The following is a 24,746-nucleotide window of genomic DNA, read 5'->3' as shown; positions in this document are numbered from 1 at the left end:
GCAACAGCGAGAGCAAATAAAATATATAAAAACATAATTCAAAACGATGTGTGCATTGGCAACACACGGCTCAATAAGCCAACAAATAGCCTGTATGTAATTCCCTCCGCTGAAAATCTATATCTTTCATAAAAAATACCCATCGGGGGTTGTCGGTCTCTACATGTTTTAACTTTTCTTAGCGCACCTCTCTCTCTCTGCGCACCGAGCTCCACCGGATCTTCTAAGAACGGTGATGCTGTTATCAATCGAGTATTGATTGGTCAATAGGCGGGGCTTTTACACCGGTTGATCTCTAATCTCCAACATAACCTGCTCCCGAGCCTCTGGTTGATAAGCAGGAGTAAATGCAAAAACGTGGCATTTACTTACAAAAGGTTTACTGAAACAAAGGCAAACATGTAACCCGGGAACTAAATTAAACAGAAGCTAAATGAACAGAAACTAATAAAGCTGCAGCCTCACAACAAGCTGCTACCTCCTTCCTTCCTTTAGGCCCCCACCTAAATGGAACCTACCACCTGCTCAGGTAAGTATAGGGTAAGCTAAACAGAGAGCAAACATCAAAATGAGACAAAATAATTAACCAAGCATTCATGTAAGATTTCTTTCATGTAAGAGTTTTTTTCTCTCTAACTGCTGACATCAAAATGGGCACACTATATTCCTACATCTACAAAGGTGCTGTAGGTAGGATTGTGAAGATCCGGGACTTAGCCAAAAATTTTACAACTTATCAGTCCCTCCCCCCTTTCTGCTAAAGCCCAAACCTGTCTCCTACATCCCTCCCCCCCACAAGGGAGAATGAATGTGTGTGCATGAGCACTGTACTTGGGCGGCCTGCCCAGGTAGATTGAGAACCGCCCAGGCAATCCAAATTACATTTTCTTTTCCAATCAACATGTTGTTGTTTTTTACAGCGCACACAGACCGGTGGCCTCCAGCCCCTCCCCCTCGTCAAGTCTCGCACTGCGTGCATGACACAGCGTCAACAGGCACAGCTCAGAGGCTAGCTAGCAGTAGCATGCTGCTGGTGGTCTTGCTGTGGGATTTACTGTACTAATAAACCATAGAAATGCCGCGGCCCCACCGCTGTGAAAGCTCCCCGAACATCATTTATCAGAGTCTGGTTGTTCACCCTCTCTGCAGCAGTCTCCTCCACTCTATATCTTTATAATGGAGCTAACTGGAGCTAATCGTTGCTAACCACTAACCAAGCATTTTCTCTGTGCCCGTAACCACTTACTGTATTTATGGACTCGAACCCAAATAAAACGGATATACTTAACTCATAGTATAGTATTAAGGTTGTTAATATAACAATTTTGGCTCCGGGTAATCAGGTATTTTATCTGCTGAACCATAACCTTTGACAAACCAACCAGATTTAATTGACAAAGCACATCATGGCTGCACTTCATTTGTATCTATATCATCTTTTAGTTTAATTTGTTTAATATGTAAATAGGTATTTCTTTCTGAATTATCTGTTAATGTTATGTAGTAATTGTTTTTAATAAATAGTTCATAAACCTTTGTTTGACTAGTTTATTACTGAAACCAGCCATCACGTGCCGCGCCATCACATCCTGCACTACCCACTACCACAAGTACATTTTTAACCTGTGGGAAACACTGTATCAGTTAGTATTATATTTTGGTTCCTGGACTGCAATTTAATAGCTGGTATTTTCTTTCAACAATGAATAGGCCACAAGCTTTTCAGTTTCCACTCCTCACCCACACATGCTTACTGGCCCAGCAAGAAGATCAATGTTGTTTCTGCTGGTGAACACACACACACACACACACACACACACACACACACACACACACACACACACACACACAGAGCGACAGAACCTTTACATTTATTTTTACGATAAGTCTCAAGGGTATTTTAACAAATAGCCTGACCCTTGCTTTCACACATAAAAACACACACACACACACACACACACTTTACTCATTCACAATGTCTCCTCCATCGATACTCCATTTATCAAGCTAGGTATTTTGAGGTAGCCAGGAGGAGGGCGTGATAGCGAGGTTTTAAGATTAAAACAATCCCCTCTTGATTTCTTCCTCACTCAAGGGAAAAGCGGAAGCTGTCTGTTATCGCTTACTTCTATTATTATTCCCTGTTTACAGTTTGGGTGTTCACACTGAGCCGTAAATGAGAGTGTGAACGAGAGTCTGAGAAATCAGGCTTTTACAGTAAGGGGGTGGGGGGGAGGGAGCCCACAATGTTCACTGATTTGTTTTATCTCGACAAAGTTAAAGACATTAAGAGGCTTTTGCAACTAAAACTGCATTCTGAAATGTTTTTGGGGTCCAGGTTCAGTTTGGATAATTGTTGCCATGTTTCTATGCATTTATTTTTTGTCTTTGTTTAGCATCTGATAAACCATATTTACCCTCATGGTTTTTTAGCACAAACTCAGCTATAAGTCAGACTTGTCTTGACTTTGAAAATGTATTTATGTTTCTTTATTATATTTCCTAGAAGCACATATAGCCACAAACAATTATAAACAATCACTGAAAAAAAAGCAAAAGGCATTTTAAAGCATTTTTTATTAAAGTTATATTTTGAATGAACCCCAAAAAGCCAGATGCAGAAACACCTTTAAAAGAACCACAAACGCACTGACAAAACAGCAATGTTACAATATTGAATTATATTACTTTTAACAGTACCATATAAAGCACAGAAAAAGTTAATCCCAAAGGATTTGTCTCTGTCCCTTGGTGTAGCTTTTTATATGTCACAGGCAAATTCATGCAGCATCTGCAGGCACAGCGGTGCCACTGCAACTTAATTCTGGAACACAGAGTGCGATCAACTGGAACCACAGCTGCCAGACGCAAAAGAGTGTGACAGACCGATAGATGACTCTGTCTGAACTCGGATTGTACTATTATTATTTCAGCATATTCAGACCACAGTGCAGTTATTGTTGACAATGACGATGATCATTATGACTAAAACGAAAACAAATCACAATGATGATGATAATAATGATGATGAAGGCGATGACAGATCTTTTTTTCTTTCTTTCCCAGGACCTTGAAGTTCACGTAACTGTAAAGCCTTTATAATGTTAGTGTTTCAGTCTGTCTAAGAAGGAAATGACTGATGGAATGTAAAAGAGGTGCTGACCCTGAGGTTGAGAGAGAGAGAGATAAAGAGAGAGAGTGAAAGATAAATTTAGGAAGGAAGTTTGGGAGCTCTTGGAGAGGAAAGTTACCATGATGACGCGACATAGATCAGTGACACAGGTGTGCTCTGATGTCATAACAGAAAAGCCCCTGCCCAAAATCTCCAATGAATAGAGATCTTTTGTGTTTGTACCATGCTGTTACACACACACACACACACACACACACACACACACACACACACACACACACACACACACACACACACACACACACACACACACACACACACACACACACACACGAACCAGGATAAGACAATCAACTATAATAAAAGAAAAGCTCTATTCAGGAATAGTTGCTCCTCATCTCTCATTTGTATTTCATCTCTGCTCACCTCCTTTATTAAATCAATTTGTCTCAAATAATCCAGAATAAAAGAACATGTGTTTTTATAATGCTGCTACAAAGACAAATTATACGATCCTCATGAGATTCAAATCGAACAATCAAGATTTAAAAATTACCATTAATAGCAGACTGTTTAAGATATTTATCTACTGATTCCCCAAGGGCCTCTTTGGCATTGTCTATGTATGAACATCCACCATATACGTATGTGTGTATGAAGAAGCATGTGCTTGTGTGTACAGTACACTATTGTCTATTTATTATATTGATATTTTCTTGGAAACAGTCAAGATGCCTTCAAAGTCTAGGACTGACCAGTCTAGTGTGTGTGTGTGTGTGTGTGTGTGTGTGTGTGTGTGTGTGTGTGTGTTGGTATTGGTGGTGGAGGGGGAGGAGGGGTGGTGGAGGTTCCTTATCTACAGGCCACAGGCAGCTTTGAGGCTCTTATCAGGAGCCACCATATTGTACTAGCACATCCTCTTGTCCAGCAGGGAGCGGAAAACTCTCCTTGCAACATGGTTCCCTCTCTCCCCCTTGTCTCTCTCTCTCTCTCTCTCTCTCTCTCCCCTCCCACCTCACACTTGCCAGTACCAGAGTTCTCCGCCTGGCAACCAGCTAGAGCATTGTGTCTTCTTGGCCAAGAGAGTGGGAGAAAGAAGGATAGACAGGACAGTGAAAGAGAGAGCGAGAGAGAGAGAGAGAGAGAGAGAGAGAGAGGTGAGAATGACATATGGACAAGGGACGGCATGCTTTGAGTGTGTCTTCGTTCAAAGGAGCAACTTCACAACGAAAAACAAATACGTACATTTGGACGGTCTAATTCTGACTTCATCTCTTTGTGAATATTTGGGACTTTTATAAATATATCTAGTTATTAGCTTTTAAAGGGATTCACAGAATACGAGAAGTGTTTTGAGCGGTGTCAGTTTTGACCTTAGACATTGACAGACAGACAGTGACAGGCTGCTGGAGGAGGAGGAGGAAGAGGAGGAGGAGGAGGAGGGCGTTAAACACTGAGGAGATACAACATGTGCGTTTACAGATCACTTGAACGGATTTTGCATGACAGACAGACGAGCCACACTGGATATCATAATGTATCTGTAAGTACTTATGTTTATTTTATTTGTATGCGGCCTGTAGTGCATGAATGGTTTGCAGCCTCAACAATTATAAAAAAATATGTATGTATAAATATATAATATAAATAATAACAAAATAGCATCTGTTTGGAGTTTGTCATATGTGATACGTCATACAGTGTGTACTTTAGTAAAAAAAAAAAAAATTGGAAAACTGATAATAAAATGGTTATCTAGTGGTAAATAGATGAAGATAAAAATGTAATATCCCACCACGTCAGATGCTTTTTGATGGCCATTTACTCTATTGAATACAATACAAATAGTTTTCTTAAAAGCTGAAATATATATATATATATATATATATATTTCTTAACCAGTCTACTGGTGACAGTAAATATAAGGCAATAACATATAAATTGATTAAACAGAAAGAAAACACAAATATTGGACATATATAAAAATCTAGAGCAAAGAAATATTGGTAGCATAAAGGTTTATTATTAACTCGTGCAGAAATGTGCCAGAGAATACAGGCTTGACCAAAAGTCAAATGCTATATTATCTATACTTCAAAAAAAGTATATGAGTAGTGATAGTCGCTGTGTTTCTTGGCCACAACAGCAAAATAAATTATTTTTAAAAAAAAAACGTGCAAATCATTATGTCTTCATCAAAAATAGCCATGTACAACCGAGGCCTTTTAAATATTCATCTGTAACTTTCTGTCTGTGTTGCTTCTCTATGCATTCAATTTATATGTAAGTAAATACAACACTGCTGCAAATTAAATGATAAAAAAACTACCTGCAAGTGTTGTCCGCACATCATTGTGAAAGAGGGAACTGACCAAAATAAAGTCATGACCACTAGAAAAGACAAAACAGGAACACTTGCGATTGCAAAACCTGAGAAATCATAAGAGTGTAACGCATGGCAGCGCAGAGTAAAACCAAACGTCTCCTTCCTTGAAGAAATAGAGAACAGTGAATTAACTTGATATCCAGCATTTTAACATCACCTCAGGGCAGTAGTATGTGATGAATCTGTAAATTATGAATCAAATTCAGATTTTAAACTGTAGACCAGCTTCCACTGAGGGAACCAACAACTACTCCTTACATTTTAGTACAAGCTCCTGTGGTGCTTATTTGCAAATTATGACTTTTTAGAACATTTTTATATCTATATATACACCAAATATATATCCTGAGTGTGTTTTTTATTTTGTTCAACAGACTCTTTTGATATCAATCCAATCTTCAGGGGTCTGGGACGTTTTGAATGCTTAAACGGATTTTGACTCACATCCTCAAAATACACACAGACAGATAGACGGACAGACTCATAAAGAACAGCCACTAGAGACTTTTTCAAAACCTAGAATCTGCTGCTCAGGATGTACTGTGGGAGAAATCCACTCCAGATCAGACCGCAACAACCACCCTGGCTCCACGCTGCACCCAGAGACGATACCACAGGAGGGCTACTCCATTAAAGACTGCAAAGACTGAACATTTGTTTCATTGGCACCCTCTGTAATGTTGAAGTGAGGGAATGAATACAGGCTCACGTTTACTCACACTCACAGCCAGCAGAGGCGGGAATGATGGGTAATAAGGCTGGATCAGAGGACAGCTATAGCTCAATCTGAGGCAAATGTAATCTGAACTGACAGACAGAAGATACACATACTGACCCTGGCAAAGATAAGAACAACTGATGGGTTGCAGGTTGGCCAGAGGAAAATACACATTTCAAGTGAGGTAGAGCAGCAAACTATTGCATAATTTGCAAGAAAGCAGAACAAATGAAGAGGAAATAAAGACGTATAAGTAAAAGACTTGGTTAGGAGAGGTTTAAAGGGCTCTGTAGGACAAGCTGCAGGTGGTACACATGAATATGTTACTTATTCTCACACATATATATATATATATATATATATAGACACACTGACACACTCTCACCGCATACACTGAGCAGCCGGGAGGAACTAAATTTTGGAACTACTGAGTCTTTCCTACCATGATGGAGAAGCTAAACCCCACTGGCCCACCTACCTCACCCCCAAACCTACCTCGCCCCTCCTCCTCCTCCTCTTCCTCCTCCTCCTCCTCCTCTTCCTCCCCATCCTGTGCCTCCGTAGAGCAGCACAGTCCACTCCAAAACAGGCCTTTAGCATCCTCGTACGCTATCAGCAGCCTGTGTCCTGCTAACAAGACAGGGCACAAGGGACACACGGATGTCCCCTCTGTTGACTCGATTCAGTCCCCCATTGCCACGGCGACGGTGTTAACCAGTCACAACGTAGGGACAGCTACTGCACCTGAGCCCATCGTCATGGAGACCGAGGAGGAGGAAGAGGAGAAGCGAGGAGGACCAAAGTGCACCACAGCCCCTTCTGCTTCTGCCAAGGGGTCCCCAACTCTTTCCTCTCCACCTCCACTCCTCCCGGCGCCAGCAAAGACCTCCTTGTGTACTTTACCACCTCCAACCTCCACCAGATCCTTCCCTTTGTCTTCATCATCCTCTCCTCTTCCTCCACACATTCCAGTCATCAGCCTCGGTCACAGCAAACCCCCTCTCCCGCTCCCTAATACCCCTTTGACTGCCCTCCACCCAATTCCCAGTCTCCTACATGGGCCCCATGGGGACCTTCGCCGCAGTCAGCTGGCCTGTTTGCCTGTGGCCAGCCCTGGAGCTTCTGGGGGCCATTCAGCTTCCTCCCCAGGACCCCTGTTGCCTCAGCAGTACCTGTCTGCACACCCCTTCTTCACCAGGTGAGATCTGGCTTATATAGACCTTCTTCAGTGAGTGCTAAGCAGAGTGATTTCCTCCTTTCTCAGATTGTTTCAGTTTAATAATTTTTGGGTCCTAAAGAAGCAAATATTTCTATTCCACAAGAAAAAAAAGGTTGGTGAAAAGTGAAGCAAGGTGAAATCAATGTACTTTTGTGTTTTTACATCTTTCTTATTGGTTAATCATCATGCTACTTCTCAATCTTGCAACCCCTTTGAGGGGTCCCGACTAGGGCTGAACGATTAATCGCATTTGCAATAATATCGCGATATGTTAAAACATGATTTCCTAATCGCAAAGGCTGCAATTTGGTCACATGACTCGCGAGAGCAAAGCAGTCTGCACTCTGCAGAGAAAGCATCAACTTGGACGCTATGCCGTACCTTGACCTGTTGTACATTTAACTTTGAGTTACCTAAATATTTTCAAACAGGTACAGGCAGATATTTCTCTTCTTTTATTTTCTGCATTATGTTTTTTTACTGACTGGAGATCAGTAATATATACTATATTTTTACTTAATTAACTGTCTAGTGAAGTTCAAAGACAGCGTTTAAAAAGTGCAATCCACATGTTTACATATGTTTATTACAGTAAATAATAATCTAAATACGTTAAAGCCACATATTTGTTTTTATATTTAGGGAATTTGCACTTTAATTTGTGTTATTTGTTCTGACTTTCATATGAATGTTTCCACCAGGCTTGGTCAGTGCTCAATATACTACTGTGATTGAAGTAGTTAAATAAAAGATGTCATTCATATAAATTCATGCATCACCTAATTTCATCATCACTTACAGGCCTGGCCTCCAGGAAAGAACAGTTTGTTTAATCTATCTAATCTTGTGTTGTTCATACTATACAATGATTTATTGCTTGTCTTTGTTGAATAATACAGAAGACAAAAAGCTTAAAAAAGAATCGCATTTTAAATCGCAATCGCAATATTAGTGAAAAAAAAAATTACATTATTTTCCAAAATCGTTCAGCCCTAGTCCCAACCCCAAGGTTGGGAACCACAACATTAGCAGACAGCACTGACAGTGTTATCTAACGTATGAGCTATGGATTAAATAATCTTGTTGGTGGAATAGCAGTTTCATGACAAGTTAAACAATTCTGGAGTTTGCATTTTATGCTGTAAGAAAGTCTGAATTATTGAAAATATAATAAAACTTCAGCTCTCTATGAAACATAATACAATAGTATATCAAATATAACACATGGCACGTGCTCATGCACCTCCTTTTCAGCAGGCATGCAAACAGATGTGTAACTCTTAACCATAAAATAAAAAACGCTTTCCTGTGATGTTACTAGTGATGATGATGCCACCTCGTTGGTAGCAATTTTCTGTTTCATATGAAACCTTAACTGCTACGATTTCACGACTTCCCATTGAGATTAATTGTGGCTATGCTGCACGGTTATGTGAAATTGACAGCAGGATGTGTGCTGTTATGAAGGGACCTCACATTTCTCACGCTACATTTTCTCATCAGGACATTTGGGTGCTAAATACAAGTTGCATCATGAATTGTTTTTTTATTGTGTGCAACCAATAACCTGAAGATATTACTTTCCAAACTAAACATCTACTTTTAATTGCAACTAAATTTAGTCGTTGAACTGACAAAAGACAACAAAACAGATCTCTTAAAGCTTTTTTGGGGCTCGTAGAGTTGGCAACTCTTAGCTTACACTCATGACGAAAGGCATTCCTTTGCAGATATTATCAGAGCCCTCCTACTGTTCATCTATTCTCTACACCAAAAAAGACTTTCCTCACAGTTTCTTTCTGTAACAAAGGAGCATCATCTATGTAAAAAGTAGGACTTTTTTTCTACATCTAAGGTTTCACCATCTGTCATGGAGGTCTGGGAATAAGATTCCCTCCTCACTTCTCTCTGGTCTGTTTGTAGCAGGAAGCATTGATCTATTCCATCCCCCTGAAGTAGAATCACTTTAACCAGACTTAATGAGACTGGGCTAAAACTCTGCATGCACACTCAATCAACGCCACAAACCTAATCACATCGCAGTTAATGGCTTCCACCATATTCTTGATTTCTCCAACCACTCTACCTTTCTTTCTATTTACAAGAAGAGATTCTTTTTTTATATATTTAGCTGCACTTGATCGCAAATGCAGTTACAAAAATGTCACATTTTGCTGTTTTTATCTATAGTTCTTACCTGGGTCCTTCAGGAGGAAACTATGGTGTCATCAACAACAGCCGGATCAAGAGAAGACCCTCATCGCACTTTGAGGTGGAGATCAATGATTGTGAGTTTCTGTGTGACCAAATAAAGAATGAAACATCAATATTGATACAGCCATAATTATTGTATGTGAATGTTTGCATGTTTGAAATTGTACTGATTATGGAAATGCTGCACTGATCCTGGAGAAGGTTAATTTTGAATGTATGATGTTTAAAAAAGAAGTAAAAAAGGTTACAGATAATCTGTATTTTCCTTATGGTCAGCAAGTTCTATCTCTCAATACATTTCTACTTCCTTAACTTGTGTGTGGCTTTCAGCTCCAAGCACTGTTGTTCTTACTGAAGACATAAATGTTTTAAAAAATGGGTCATGGATACATGTTTAGATTTTTTTTTTGAAAGGTTAAATAATTCCCTAAAATAGCAGGGCACTGTAGTTTAAGTAAATGTTATTCAAACAGGAGTAAATAGTGCATTTGTTGTAGGACTATTTTCAGCAGTGGATTAATACACGTGGTGCTCAAGTGAGTATTTACAGCAGCAAGGCAGTATATGTGGAATTTACTCAAAATAAACTTAAGTACAGATGACTCATGACTGAAGATGTCCCAGTGCAACAGTGTTGTTTTAATAGTTTTTGAACAACAGAGTTCTATGTCACAGATGAATAAGACATATCAGACATTGGCTACACAACACATTATGATAGTAGGATAATTTCATTGTTGCTTTTTTATGGTATTTGTTGACAATAATAATATATATATTAACTTATTTTTATGTCCTTTAAGGCCCTGCACACTCAGACAGTGATTATGTGTGTCTAACAGGCCCTCCTCAGAAACTCGCTCGCCGTGTCTTCACCAACAGCCGCGAGCGCTGGCGACAGCAGAACGTAAACGGGGCTTTCTCTGAGCTGAGAAAACTCATTCCCACACACCCACCAGACAAGAAGCTCAGCAAGAATGAAATCCTCCGTCTGGCTGTAAAGTACATCAACTTCTTGGTCACTCTGCTCAATGACCAGGCACAGGACAAGAACAAGGACTCAGCTGAGGACGAGCGCAGCACCACTGGGTTGGACAGTAATAAACGGAACCGTATTTTTCAGTGCAACACTCCTTCTCCGTCCCACGCCACCCCGCCATCCTCAGCACGTCCCACTGCAGTCCACAGAGACTCAACTGACTCAGTCATTGCTCTGGCTAACTCCCCAGCAACATCCAGTTGCTATGGTGACACAGACAGTGAGGAAAACTTTGGGGCTAAGACCTCTTTGGTGACACAGGGCCTTCTGGGGAAGGTCAAAGGTCAGATACGGATGGTGGCAGCCACAAATGATGAGCGGTGACACCAAAAGACGGCAAGTAAAGAGGTGTAAATGTCACACTGACAAGACAGGACACACAATCACTGCCAGATTCCAAAAAAAGGGTTTGTGGAGCCAGTATGATTCTCATTTCAACTCCTAAGTAGTGAAATGGAATTTTGGAGAATTTATTGTAGTTTTAACTATCTCTGTCTTTTGCAGTGATGTGTAAACATTGAGGGTAAGTGCTCTGTGTTTTAGGAAAAGACTGAAATTGTGCTGTGGGGAAAGTAGTGAGGCATTTAAACACCACAGAACATTCAAACAGACTTGAACGTGTTTTATATCCAAGTAAGGTCCCAAAGTTCCAATGTCAAACAATGTGGATCCACAACACGGACGAATTATGCAAAACAGGATCCTGGAAATCTAATGAGATCGTCCGTTTTGATTTCTACGTGTTAATGATAAAAATCTAATAATCTCTTCTCAGTCAAGATATTCAGGATTTTGAATTCCTCCTCTGTAGACTCATAAAATGGTAAATCTCTCACAAGAGCCTTAAAAACCAGATTATTTTGTTCCAGCCTCAGAAATGTACAATTAAATAATCTGCATTGCCCCAGTACAATTATTAAAAGTATATAAATACTTTATTGTGCCTGCAAAGAAGAGCATGTAATGCATTCATGAATTGAAGTTGCAGTTATTAATGTTAATGTCAGAGAAGCAGGGCCGATGGTCCCTCCCTGACATTGTGACACACTTGTACCGGACAGAAATAAAGTGTGTTTTAGTTTGCTGTTCCTTATTTGACATCCTCTTATTGCGCTCCAAAGACTGCTCTTTGTCAGCACTATTTCTCAACACATGCAAAAGTTTTGCCGTGTTTAGGGAACATTTACGTATCCTCGAAGTGTTCAGTAAGTAGAAATCTCAGTGTGAGATGATCACAGTAACCATCACGTTAGAGGTATTTTGCAAAGCTACTTGGTTAGGCCTATAAAAGAGCCAACTTAAATGTCAATGCTTATTTTAAACAATAACATGTAGGCCTAGATAAGTCTACATGATTAACTACATAGATTAACACAACAACTTGTTACCTTATACAGTATGAGCAGAATAGTGAAAGCCAAACTCCATCGGTTTTATAGTTCACCAGAATGACGAATGATGAATAATGGTTAGTTTAACAATGAAGCCATAAGGCTCGTTCGAGATGAGCCAGATCTGCGCAGAATCGATCACCATCGTCTACTTTACAGGCGAGGCGCAGTTCATCTCGAACGAGCCTAACAACTTGCCTTGCACGGCAGCTGGATTCTCGCGAAATCACGAGATCAGGCGATACTCTCTGGATCACATATCACACGAAAATACATCTTGTCAGGCTTCAAGTAGCCTAATGTGTTTGTGTCTGAATTACCATCTAACCAAACCAATCGCCGTCCGGTGCAGAGCTATTTGCTGATACCGGAGTGGTTTAGGTGTGTACAATACATGTGTGCGACCATGGTGTGTGACGGCCGCGGTTGTTTGTTCAAAACAACAATGGCGGACGTGGTAGACAGATGGTTCATCCAATCACCTGTCAGGTATTTATTTTTTGTGAAAGTACCTGCCCAAACAATTTTCAATGACGGCTTCTCAGATGATTAACACACAGCCACAGTAATCCAATATAGAATAATAGATCACTGGATTATATGATATATAGGCCTATAGGAGATATATATATATCACTGACTGTGATATATATATATATATCACTGACTGACTTACTTACAAATTATTATTTTTGTATATATTGTTGAATATCTTAATCTAATAATAATGTATTAGTTGATTTATATTTTTGAATTAATAATATGAATCTGCAGTTACTAGTAACTAATGTTGTCAAATCAATGTAATGGCATAAAAAGTAGTATAAAGTACATAAAGTAGATACCTTGAAATTGTAGAAAAGTACAGTAGACCTACATGAGTAAATGCACTTAGTTAAATTCCACAACCGCACGTTTTGACATGCATTCTGTATGTGTGTGCAAGCAATCAAGAGGCAAAAGATTTATGTATATTGCATAATGGAAAGTTGGGGGTAAGTTGCAGCTGTGCAATAGTGCTGCTTTCACTCTGCCTGCGTGCTCGGCTCTATCAAGTGGCCATGAACGCCTACAGTTAGTGCTGTCTCATTGACGGTCAACGAGTTTCCTGGAGGAGGGGTGGTGGCTGTGTGCGTGTGTGTGTGTGTGTGTGTGTGTGTGTGTGTGTGTGTGTGTGTGTGTGTGTGTGTGTGTGTGTGTGTGTGTGAGTGTGTGATGGGTGTTTAGCCATATGGGGTGGCAACCACTGCACGGGAGAAAGGGAGAGGGGGAAAACAAAAAAATAATACAGCCACCAGGATGCTCTGGGAAGCCCTACACCCGGTCTTGGGACCACACAACAGGAAGAGCTGCTTTCACAACGCTGCTATGGCTGACTCTGCCCGCTCTGCTGTGCCAGGCTGATCTGTCCCCTCCTGCTCCGTTATAAAACCACAGAGAGGATTACAGAGGCAGGGGTCACACACATATTAAGGGGGTACTGCAGTATTCTGCAATTGCACACACTAAAGTTTTAGCCGGGTTTTTGCAGCAACACAAGTGATTTGCTGTGTTGTTGGAAGTTATTTAACACTATATGACAGATTATTATTATTAAAGATAAAAGTGGCACACTCTTGCAAAAGGCTTCCTGGTGTCATGGTGGGATGCATTAAAGGATAAACGAATAGACCTTTTTCACAGCAGAAATGTTGGCTTGTCATGGCAGGATTTAATAACATTAAAACAACTGCATTCCATTTAGATGAGCTAGTTCCATGGTCAACTGGTGGTATTGTGCATGCAGGCTCACTGTCATGGCTTACTGGAACACTTGATGGAGTTGAGCCATTGTTAACTAAATTTGTTTCACCAAGTGAAGATGTTTGTCTTGTATGTAAGAAATTGAAAATTGAATTTGCCTAATTTTGCGAAGCCTATATGAATAGGCCTTCTTTCACAGTGGACATTTACTTGTCAGCGTAGCAAAAGCACAGGTGTTACTAATAACATTAAAAGTTGTGAACACAAAACTGACATATCATCACCCTTTAAGTTATGGTGAACTCTTTGGCAAACAGTTGCTTTACACATCTAGCAGTTACAGAGCAACATTATCATTCATTTTGGGTTGTATTTCTGGTCACCTGGTGAATCTAAATCCAAAATTTTTGTTTGTGGTCTCCACCAACTTCTGAAAAAAACATGTCTCTTTAGCTGCTAAATGCTCCACTATGTTCACCAGCTAGTTGCTAACTTTGTCTGTCTGCTGTTTGGTGCTTAGCAGGTAGTGTACAGTGAGTTTATAAATTTTTTTTTTTTTTTTTTGAAAATGGCTATATGAGAGCGATGAGAGGGAACCAAAACAGTGATGCTGCGGACTGGACAGCTAAACAATGAGCTAAACTTGATATAAAGCTCCGTAAAGCCGAATGGAGCTGCAGATTCAGATGATAATTCTCTGAAAGTTCATCACTACGAGCGACCCATTTCACATTGTTTTCATATTGTCATTTAATACGTTATTATTATAGGAATACCAATTTTAGCTGCTATAACAATGGCTTTGTTCTATTTAAGTGTCCCAGTAAGCCATGACAGTGAGCCAGCGGGGACAACCCTGAAACTGAAGCAGCTTAATGAAATTGAGCCACTATTAATTTTATTATATATGTATATGTTTTTCCTTATGTGACAAGTCAAAATTTCTTCTGTGAAAAAAGCCTATTCACATTTTCATTGCATCAATTCATTTCCAGGATGTCTAACTCCATTCTCTTCGAGAAACAATGACAAACTTCGAGCTAGGAAGCTAGTTTTGAAGAAAATATGGATTGTGCAATAAGGCAGGCCTGCTTCGTTCTTTCAGAGAATTAATGTAAAGATTTACAAAGAATATGTTTGCGGCATTTAATATCTAACTGGGACGTTTTGGGACCTATTGGCGGGGATTTGCTACGGACAAAATACACACGGCGTTACACTGGTAAGTTTAGTTTTATAAAAGCAAATTACGTTTAAGTATGTATCCAGCTAATTTAAATAGCTCACGTTACTGTATTGTGTGAACAGTTAACTTCAGTTAATATTGTATGAGGCGTTTTCTTTTGCGGGTTACAAATGTTCCACCAAAACAAGTTCCTTTCCTAGACCATTTTGCAGAGCCATCGTCTGCATCCAGAGCTTAGCACAAGACCAATGTGATTGGTTTAAAGCAGAGATCTTCAACAGGGGGTCCTCCGAGTCACTCAAAAAGTATTGTTAATTTTTGAAAGTTTTTTTTTAAAATTGAAATGTCTTAACATGACACCAACATATTATTAGCAAATATAGTCACTAAGGTAGCCATACACAGACACAGTAAATCCTAAAGATTCACCGTGCCACATGTATTTTAACATTAAAAGATGATTTATAAAATCATGCCAACAATTATTTTACAAAAGCAGAATTTATAAATCCAGGATAACCGATAAAGCGAGGCTTGACCTAGTCTAATCTGTGTTGTGCGTTTCACAAAGGCCAAGCCAGGCTAAGGAGGAGTGTCTAGAACAGCAGTTTTCATACAGCAATATAACAGTAACAATGACACAATGTCACATGAATAATTCTAAAAAAATAATGGTCACAACTTTAAATAATAAGTGCTTAACTGAACAGCAATATGCACCTGTTGTATTTTAATGCAGGCTGACAATAATAAGGTAAAACCACTGAGTGAACAGAAAAGGCCCCAGGATTAATACATCCTGGCTGTTAGCCTGGTTGGGAGCAGGCTAGCTGCATAGAATAAATCTCCATGGTAATTTAGGTGCCTCTGCTTTTGTGAAACCGAGTCAAGGCTAAATTGAGCCAAGATAACTGGGAAATACCAGCTTAATCCGCTAGCTATGTTTTGTGAAATAGCCCTTTGGTTTAAAGAAATTTCAACAACCCAGAGCGTGTTTTTGTGTAGCCAGACCTTACGCCACAGCACTGTGGAGATTGGTCGGGCAATGTGAGACTACTAATTCAATTATTAATTCAACGTGAAAATATTAGTAACTTTATTGAAATCAACGGAACATCACAGCTTCTGCCTGAATTTACCTGTTAAGCCTTTAGAGTAAAGTGCAAGCTTGTGTGTTTGGTTTTTAGGTCTAAATATTGCAATGGCGTATAGGTCAGAAAAAATAAACTTTATAATACTGGTTGAGACTGCTGGGGTGTTTACCTTCTGTCCTTCTTTTGATACAGGAGGCCAAGCAGGGTGATGGTGGCCAGCCTGGGACTTAGAGATAAAGTCCTTGACTCCGCCCCTCTTGCTACACCCGCATGCACACAGAAATGCCATTAGCCCTTTTCCATCAGTCACATACAGACTGAACCTGCATGTCCCATGTGAGGATTGGACATGCTAGAAGGTTCTTGGTCCTAAAGCAGCTTTAGCATGCTGATCATGAGCATACAGCTTTTTAATGCAGAGGCTTAGCAAGTTGTGAGCTTTAGTAAATGTAAAAACAAAGTCAGTGTAGAACGGTGAAATTGTGAAATATATTTTTAAAAATTCATGATAAAACTTTCCATCATATTTGCATTGTGACACTCAAAACAGACAAAGACCCAATCATTATATAATAGTTTTTAATTAAGCACTAGTAGTACTAGTAGCACAGTGAAAATGCTAAGTGACCCATGTACTGTATATAGAATATAACTTATATAACTTGCTAAATGACTTACATAAGTTTAAATTAATGCTGAATTTACTACTTACATGAAATAACAATAAATCATCATTCAAAATAATTGCATTTATACTTTTACAGAATTTGACATATCTTGCAAACAGTAAGAGAAGCACCTAAATACTTTTCATGTGTATTAACAAAATCAATTTAGCCAAGTTTAGCAGAGTTCTTTTTGTCAAAATTATATTTGTGAAAACATAATTTAGTGTGAGTGATATTCACCCTTTTAAAAAACATAAAAAAACTTCATACAATGTGACAGAAGCAAACAAACAAAGAAACACTAATAGAAAAGTGTCTGTGTTTTAAAGATTGTCTGGTGCGATAAATTTAAAATACATATTTGCCACTGTTTAATTATACACTCTTATGTCACTTATTCACAACTAAATGTTTTTGCATTTGTTATACATTTTATATGCATGATCTTTTCAGCCTTTCATTCAGTTTTGAATACTTTCTCTCCTTGTTTTACCAGAGAGTCTATGCTGTCGTTCACTGTTCTCTCCACATTTTTTGCAGCTTTATCTGTCTTTTCTAACGTGTTTTTGTTGCCGATTTTCCGTCTGCCCACCTCAGTTACCACAGATCCAGCAGCTGCCCCCACAGCTCCGCCAATCACACCCCCTAAAATCACACCGAGCACCAGACCCAGCAATGTGCCCACTATGACTACCATGGGCACCTGTTTAGCAGTAGTCCCGATTTTCTCCCACACCGAGCTCTCCGCCACTATTTTTGCCCCTGCTTTGGCCCCAGAGCCAACCTTCCCCCACACAGGACTTTGCACCACCATCTTTGCACCGGTAAAAATTCCAGCTCCAATTTGCACAGAGCCGTCAGCAATCAGCTTAGCTCCAGTTTTGGCCCCAGATCCTACTTTTTCCCACATAGGACTAGCTGCTGCTGACTTTGCTCCGGATCCCACCCATGCAGAACCATCCACCATTACCTTGGGAACTCTATCTCCTACTAGTTTGGACACATGTCCAACATTAGCTCCAACCTTCTCCCATACAGAACTATCAACCACCATCTTCTGGACATTTTGTGCCTTGCTGCCGACTGTCTCCCACACCGGACTACCTTTCACCTTCGTTGCTCCCTCACCGACCCACACAGAGCCATCTGCCAGGAGTTGAGGTAACATCTTTGCACTTGACTCCATTTTCTCCATAATGGAACGGAGAAGTGAAGGGGACATGGTGGAATGCGTAATGGGAGGAAGGCTGTCAATATTCATTGTACTTACACTCATCTCTGCCTCATCCCTTGTTTTCTCAATCTCATCCTCTGTCACTTCCTCTTCTGCCTCAGCCACAGGCTGCATGTAGGGATAAAGTACCCGCCTTTCAGAGCTGAGCTGTCTAACGTCGCCCAGTCTTTCTTGCTCTAGTTCCCCCCCCCGTCTCTCCCTTGCTATCTCCAACTGTCTCTGCCTCACTCGTTTCTCCGCCTCCTGAAAAGCAGGATGGGAATAGCACTGTCCTCCACTTTCCTTCACTGTCTGCTCCACCTTCTCTAGCAGCCGTGCCACATTTCTTCTGTCCCTTCCTCCTCCTTCCGTCTCCATCACATGAAACCTGTCACCACATTTCTCCACAAGCTTTACCAAATCCCCCCGCTGACCAGCAATGTATGCCTCCACACTGTCATTTCCTGCCTTCCCGCTCTTTTTCAGTTTATCTGCATAAGTAAAGAGGAGCACAGTGTGTCTCTGGACCGCTTCTGGGCCAAAAACTGCCTCGAGGACCCCGAGAGCGTGCAGCTCGGTCTTTGCAGGCTGGTCTAAGGGGACGCACAGGAGGAAGGCGTGTGGACCGGGACTGGTTAAAGCAACACAGGAGGAGATCTGAGCTCGCACCTCATCTGGAGTTTGTTCTGAACTGAACCAGTCTGGGGTATCCACCACCGCCACCTGCAGGTGAAAAAGGAGAAATATGCAGCAATATGAAGAGTTGATTCTTGGGAAATCCGCATGATTTAATTGTTTTATGATGGAAAACAAGACGAGAGTGTCAAAGATTAGATTTTGGGGGGGGTTGGCAATGGCACATCAGTGAAAGAAAAATGAAAACATGAAAGCAAATGACATCTTAATAACTTACCCGTCTTCCGTCAACCAGTGCTTTTTTTTTCTCACATTCCTGAGTGATCGCAGTGAGGCTGTCCGGGCGTGACTCAAACTCCTCCTGCCCCAGTATGATGTTACCAGCTGCACTCTTCCCTGCTCCAGATCGCCCAAGCAGCACCAGACGCAGCTCCGGAGATGATGAAGAAGAAGATACGGAGGATGAGGGGAATGAGGAGGGAGAGGAGTAGGAGGGCAATGAGGAGGGAGAGGAAGATGAGGGGAAAGAGGAGGGAGAGGAGGATGAGGGGAATGAGGAGGGAGTGGAGGATGAGGGAAATGAGGACGGAGAGGAGGCAAAGGTTGGTGAGGACGGGGAAGAGAGGATGACTGGCGAATGAGGAGAGGAAGTCGGAGACGCCTCAGGGGATCTCTCTTCAAAGCTGTTCAATCTTTGATGAACTGAAAACAATCAGGTGAAATTTGGAGTTAAATATGGAACATTTTAAAATGACAATTATTTTCAAACATCTTATATCATAGGAGTGCACTTTTTAGTGACATAATACGAGACAGTGGACCTGTGACTCACAAGTAGTGACCACTCTCGGAGTTGATTTAACCTCAGACATTTGTGAGAGTATAGCTCCATCTACAGAGGAAAAACAGTAAATATAAGTCCTGTTTTGTGCTCACATTCATTTTCTACATGATATTGTGATGTAGAACAACATTGGGTACAAAAATGCATACATTTACCTGCATTTAGTCTGAAACTGGGCGTCCTGTTCAACTGCCTTTCATTATGCGTCTCTGAATAGGACTGTTGCTCTGGTGCTGGCGTTGAATGAAGCCCGTTAGATCTTTGGCTCACACTCACACTTCCCTCAATCTCATCCCTCCCTTCTCTCCTCCTCCTCTCCAAGGCGGCACTGTTCTCCTCTCTATCGATACTCCTGCGTGTTTCTGTGCTTTGGATGTGTGTTGAAGCGACAGTCTCTCTTCTCTCCTCCTTTTGAGCTCTGTAACTTTCCATAAGTTCTCTCCGTCTGTCTTTCACTCGCTTCTCCAGCTCTCTCTCCTGAGCCGTTTTCACATAGTATTCCCCATTTTCCTTCACCATATTGTCCACCTGATACATACATACATAAATAAATGTACAAAATATATTTAGTAAATCTCCCCCATACTTACATTTACAGTTACAGCGTCACACTTTATAAGTCCTGCAGTTAATCTCCATTGTGGAATCAATTCCCATGTCAGTCAAAGTTGCAATGTAATCAGCCTAATTATTAATAACTGTCCGACTACGACTGGGTGTGATAGTAGGAAAGTGAAACAGGGCCTTGCATGCTCAGTAACCTTCTGAGACAAAGAAGTTAAAACAAAGAGCTCTACCACTTGCAGTTTGCAATAAAACATAATTTTACTTTCTGAAGATCTTAAAAAGCGGTTAAAAAAAAAAAATCAGGAAATCTGCTGTACCTCTTTATTCGGGTTTTGTAACTATACACCCATACTGACTAAATTGTGAGATAACCACCATAATCAGTATGAAAACAGAGAAGCTGTTAACAATACCACTGCAAAATGTGTGCAAACTCTAGTCTTGATGCCGTTAATCGTTGTCTACACCGACGTCTCACCTTCTCCAGCAGCTCACAGACCTGCTCCCTGTCCTGACGCTTACGATTATTGAAGACATGGTACCTCCCCCGACAGCGCTCAATTATTTGCCTCAGGCCCGGGTGTTCTTTCTGCAGGTATTCCTGTGGGAAACAATTTACATTTGCAATGGGTTGCCTCCCTCCTGCTAAAACAGCAGCCGATTAGTCCAAATTGGACACAATGTATGGTGAGGAAATACTGCAAAGATGTCTGAAGGAGAATGCAGCAGTTTCCATTTTTCAAAGTAAAAATAATAAATAATATATTGTTGTTTGAATTTGTTTACATAACCTAACCTAGTTAGAAAGATTACTTTAATTCCTGTGTCAGTGTGTCACAAGACTGGCCAACCCAGTTAAAAATGAAATACAAAAGCTGAATTTGAATTGCAGGGTACCAACGTGTATAGACTTTAAAAACACAAAAATTAAGAGGACTTGACATTTGTATCTAGTGTACAACTCTAATACCTCCACTGTTCTTCCCATCAAGTAGTCCCCACAGGTCAGCAGGACCATGGTGTGATCCAGCACCTCGCCCCCAAACGCTTCCTCCAGCTCTGCAGGCACATGACTCTCCATCTGGTAACATCAGGGAAAGAAAAAGAAAAAAAAAAAAAAGATTATTAGGGCTAATATTAGGAATTTTACTGACAACTGTTATTTGATGATACACAGCAATACTGTATATCAGCACCAAACCATCCACTAAGTCCCCCCCCCCCTTCCCTGGTCAACTGTCTGCATGACATCAAAGCCTGGATGTCAACCAACCTACTCAAACTGAACAGCAATAAAACAGAGCTCTTGGTTATGGCCCCTAAGGCGCTGCTCCAGAAGGTTGGAGATCTCATCCTGGAGGTTGATGGGTGCGCCAACTGCCCATCCTCGGAGGTCCGCAACCTTGGTGTAATCCTGGACTCCACCATCAAATCCACCACCAAATCAGCCTTTTTTCATCTCAAAAACATCTCCAGTCTCCTAGCCTGGTTGACACCAGACCCTTCTCAGTTTTAACTGAGAGTGGGTCTGGGCAAGGTTAATTCACAGCTCATTTCCAAAGGGGCGTCACCAACGGACGCCGCTCAATTGCCTCTGGGCGCAATTGGATAGTCCTTCAACCAATCAGACCAACGATCCGGGTGACGTAGCAGCAACATCAACGGGTTGCTGCGCTTCGGTGGCCATCATATTGAATGTAAACAAAAAGCTGCTTGCTGTCGCTGCGCTATCATCATCGTGTAAAGCCCGCCTCAACAGTTGCGATTGGTGCCTCGATTTGAAAAAATTGGAAATGGGCTTGAATGGGCTCTTGGCCAAATTTGCCGGAAGTTCATCCGGGTTTTCCCAGGCTTCCAGACTCCGGCAATCACTCTCCGACTCCGTGGCAGAACCCTTCATTCATGCTTTCATAACCTCCCGTTTGGACTACTGCAATGGAGTCCTGTTTGGGAGCCCAAGCAAAACCATAGAGAGGCTCCAGTATGTCCAAAACTCTGCCGCCAGGGTCCTCACCCATACCAAGACCTGGCAGCGTATCACCCCAACCCTCATCCACCTTCACTGGCTCCCAATTAAGTCCTGCATCACATATAAAATCCTCCTTCTCACCTACAAGTCCCTCCATGCCCTGGCCCCACTGTAACTCTCCGACCTCCTCCAGCCATACACTCCACCCCGAAAACGGCTGTCCTCAGACGCTTGCTGCTCTCCATTCCCCACACCAGATTTCATACCTTTGGAGACGGAGCCTTTAGTGTTGCAGCCCCATCCATCTGGAACACCGTCCCTGCAGATATCCAAAATACTACATCCCTGGACATATTTAAAAGGTCCCATGAAATGGTGCTCTTTGTATGCTTTTATATAGGCCTTAGTGGTCCCCTAATACTGTATCTGAAGTCTCAAATTCAGCCTCGGTGCAGAATTACAGCCACTAGAGCCAGTCCCCTTAGGATATGCCATTTCTGTGTCTGTAGCTATTGAGGAGGAGAGAGGGTGGGGAAAAGGTGGAGGTGTGGCCTTGACCAACTGCCATTTTGCTCATTTGAAAGCCATGAGGTCTCTCTCTCATGGGTGGGCCAAATTCTCTGGGTGGGCAAAGCAGAGAAAGGGGAGGTAACCTTGCTCCTTATGACCTCATAAGGAGCAAGATTCCAGATCGGCCCATCTGAGCTTTTATTTTCTCAAAGGCAGAGCAGGATACCCAGGGCTCGGTTTACACCTATCGCCATTTCTAGCCACTGGGGGACCATGTTAAAAAACCTCAAAGTGAAATTTTCATGCCAAGGGACCTTTAAAAAAACTCCTGAAAAACCACCTGTTCACCACAGCCTACAACATCCTTTGGCTTAGCCACAGTAATTCTGTAAAGTGTCCTTGGGTTTCTTGAAAGGCGCTATATAAATAAGTTATTATTATTTTTATTATTTATAAAGACATGGTTAAAAATTATGCACATTTTATACCAACATATTGCTCCTTGTACTACAAATATGAATGGATGTTGTGTGTGTGTGTGTGTATATATATATATTAGGAAACACAGAAACGTAAATCAAAAACATGTCTTTTACTTAAAGTAATTGATGAATGCATGAGTCAATGAGAAATAATGGCAAAAGCACGGCAACCAACCTCTGTGAATTGGTTAACCGGCACGAGCAGCAAAATAGCATGTGGGCCTGGTGCTACCAGCGTCATCGCTCTCTCTGTCTCCTTCCTGACACTGTCCTCCATCTTGACGCCGTCCCAGTACCATCTCGGCGCCTCCACCACAGTCACACTCCTGCTCTCAGAGATGCCCTCAGAGATGCCCCGTCGCAGCTGGCAGCTCCTGGAGGCACTGGGAGAGATGGGGGACAGCTGGCCCAGGATAGTGTCTGCTGAAGACGTCTTTCCACATCCAATGTTTCCCAAAAGAACAAGTCTCAGCTCTGGGGGAGAGGACCCGTAGTAGCTCCCTTTCAAGTGTTCACTCATGGCTGAAAAAAAAAAGAAGAGGAAAGGATCAAAAGTACTACCTGGATGTAATTCAGTACCAAATAGTACTGGTTCTATTGGGTAGGAAGCTACACCAATGCACCAAAAGCAAAAGTGAGTTGTGAGAACGTGTTCATACATTTGTTTGACTGTTAGAAGATAAAACCACATGTAAATAAAACTGGAAAAACAGACTTGGACAGGTTGGGTAGGAGTTTGTAACATCTGATATGTGGACAGGATGAGTCACTTCTAAAAACAAATGGATGACTTTTGATGCATTTCATCTGTGACGTGCATGATTCCAATTGTTTGTGTCCAAAAGTACAATGTCTTCATATTTACTTTCTTCTGAGCATTACTTTTCTCTCCTACGTATTCACTCCATTCTCTCACCTGCATGAGTTAACAAGAACTAAGATAATTGATAATTGCTGTGCTCTTAGCTGAAGATTTAATTTCACTGAAACTTTTCTTCCTTTTCTGACTGCATCCTTTTCTCATAGTGTGCATGATACGCCACACCTTGCCAGTCCTGTTCAACTACATTCTACCTAGATGTTTATTTTTGGACTGAAAAAACGCACAAAACATATCTTCATATATGCACACAAAAATAAATACTGAACATAAGACACCACACATTAGTGCAGTATTTAATACAGACTGTACATATTTAGCCCTAAAGGGATATTCAAACTTGGCATTAAACTAAAAGGGTCCAGCTAGACACTTGTCTACGTGTCTATTCAAAGCTCACATAACACTGACAACCATTTGTATAATCTACAATTTAGTGCTTTAGTTAAACTCCCACTTAAATATTCAGATTAGTACTAGTACCAGTACAGTACTTAGTTTAGTAAACGGATGTATAATTCAAACAATAACAAACATACTTACTCAATCGTGTGAGGACTTTTAAGCTGTGTTCATGTATTGTCTTCTCTGTGTGCTCCGTTTGTTCAGTAGTTGTTCACTGAATTATGTCGCTCATCCAGACAACTTCAGTACATGGCGACTGCCAGTTGACAATCTCACCGAAAGCTGCCTACGTAGGTGAAATCCGCAGTCTCAGAAAGGCATTTGTCTCACCACTCCCAATTTTGAACACATGAACACACTTGTAAGTTTATTTTTTTCGTGCACAACAGGTTTGGGGAATCATTATCTACCACACCCATGAAGTGTCAAAACTCAAGGTTGACTGTCAA

General features: G+C 41.1%; 3 protein-coding genes across 4 annotated transcripts; 1 reads left to right on the top strand and 2 right to left on the bottom strand.

The window, feature by feature from the left end:
- Nucleotides 1–4,189: 4,189 nt before the first annotated feature.
- On the top strand, nucleotides 4,190–11,788 carry lyl1 (LYL1 basic helix-loop-helix family member). 2 transcript variants are annotated; one of them, XM_028590150.1, is made up of 4 exons: nucleotides 4,190–4,676; nucleotides 5,894–7,435; nucleotides 9,647–9,744; nucleotides 10,513–11,788. In XM_028590150.1, exons 2-4 carry the CDS (start codon nucleotides 6,681–6,683, stop codon nucleotides 11,031–11,033), a joined length of 1,374 nt encoding a protein of 457 aa, XP_028445951.1. In that variant the 5' UTR covers nucleotides 4,190–4,676; nucleotides 5,894–6,680; the 3' UTR covers nucleotides 11,034–11,788. The 2 variants fall into 2 exon arrangements, with proteins under 2 accessions (XP_028445951.1, XP_028445944.1); XM_028590143.1 differs by having other exon boundaries at nucleotides 10,474–11,788.
- A 5,226-nt stretch (nucleotides 11,789–17,014) lies between these two features.
- Nucleotides 17,015–19,160, bottom strand: LOC114562569 (immune-associated nucleotide-binding protein 9-like; the record flags this gene model as incomplete). The annotated part of the gene is made up of 2 exons (XM_028589038.1): nucleotides 17,015–18,727; nucleotides 18,918–19,160. Coding segments are annotated over 2 exons (1,722 nt in total), but the record flags the coding sequence as incomplete, so codon positions are not given.
- A 9-nt stretch (nucleotides 19,161–19,169) lies between these two features.
- Nucleotides 19,170–23,532, bottom strand: LOC114562566 (GTPase IMAP family member 4-like; the record flags this gene model as incomplete). The annotated part of the gene is made up of 6 exons (XM_028589022.1): nucleotides 23,188–23,532; nucleotides 21,022–21,132; nucleotides 20,530–20,652; nucleotides 19,640–20,012; nucleotides 19,473–19,532; nucleotides 19,170–19,342 (listed from the first exon to the last, which is right to left on the bottom strand). Coding segments are annotated over exons 1-6 (1,185 nt in total), but the record flags the coding sequence as incomplete, so codon positions are not given.
- Between the last annotated feature and the right edge of the window lie 1,214 nt (nucleotides 23,533–24,746).

This window comes from Perca flavescens, chromosome 2 (assembly GCF_004354835.1).
Source record: "Perca flavescens isolate YP-PL-M2 chromosome 2, PFLA_1.0, whole genome shotgun sequence".
In the NCBI taxonomy this organism is placed as follows: Eukaryota; Metazoa; Chordata; class Actinopteri; order Perciformes; family Percidae; genus Perca; species Perca flavescens.
Note: the sequence above shows the minus strand (reverse complement) of the source record. Positions and strands in the feature narration are given on the sequence as shown.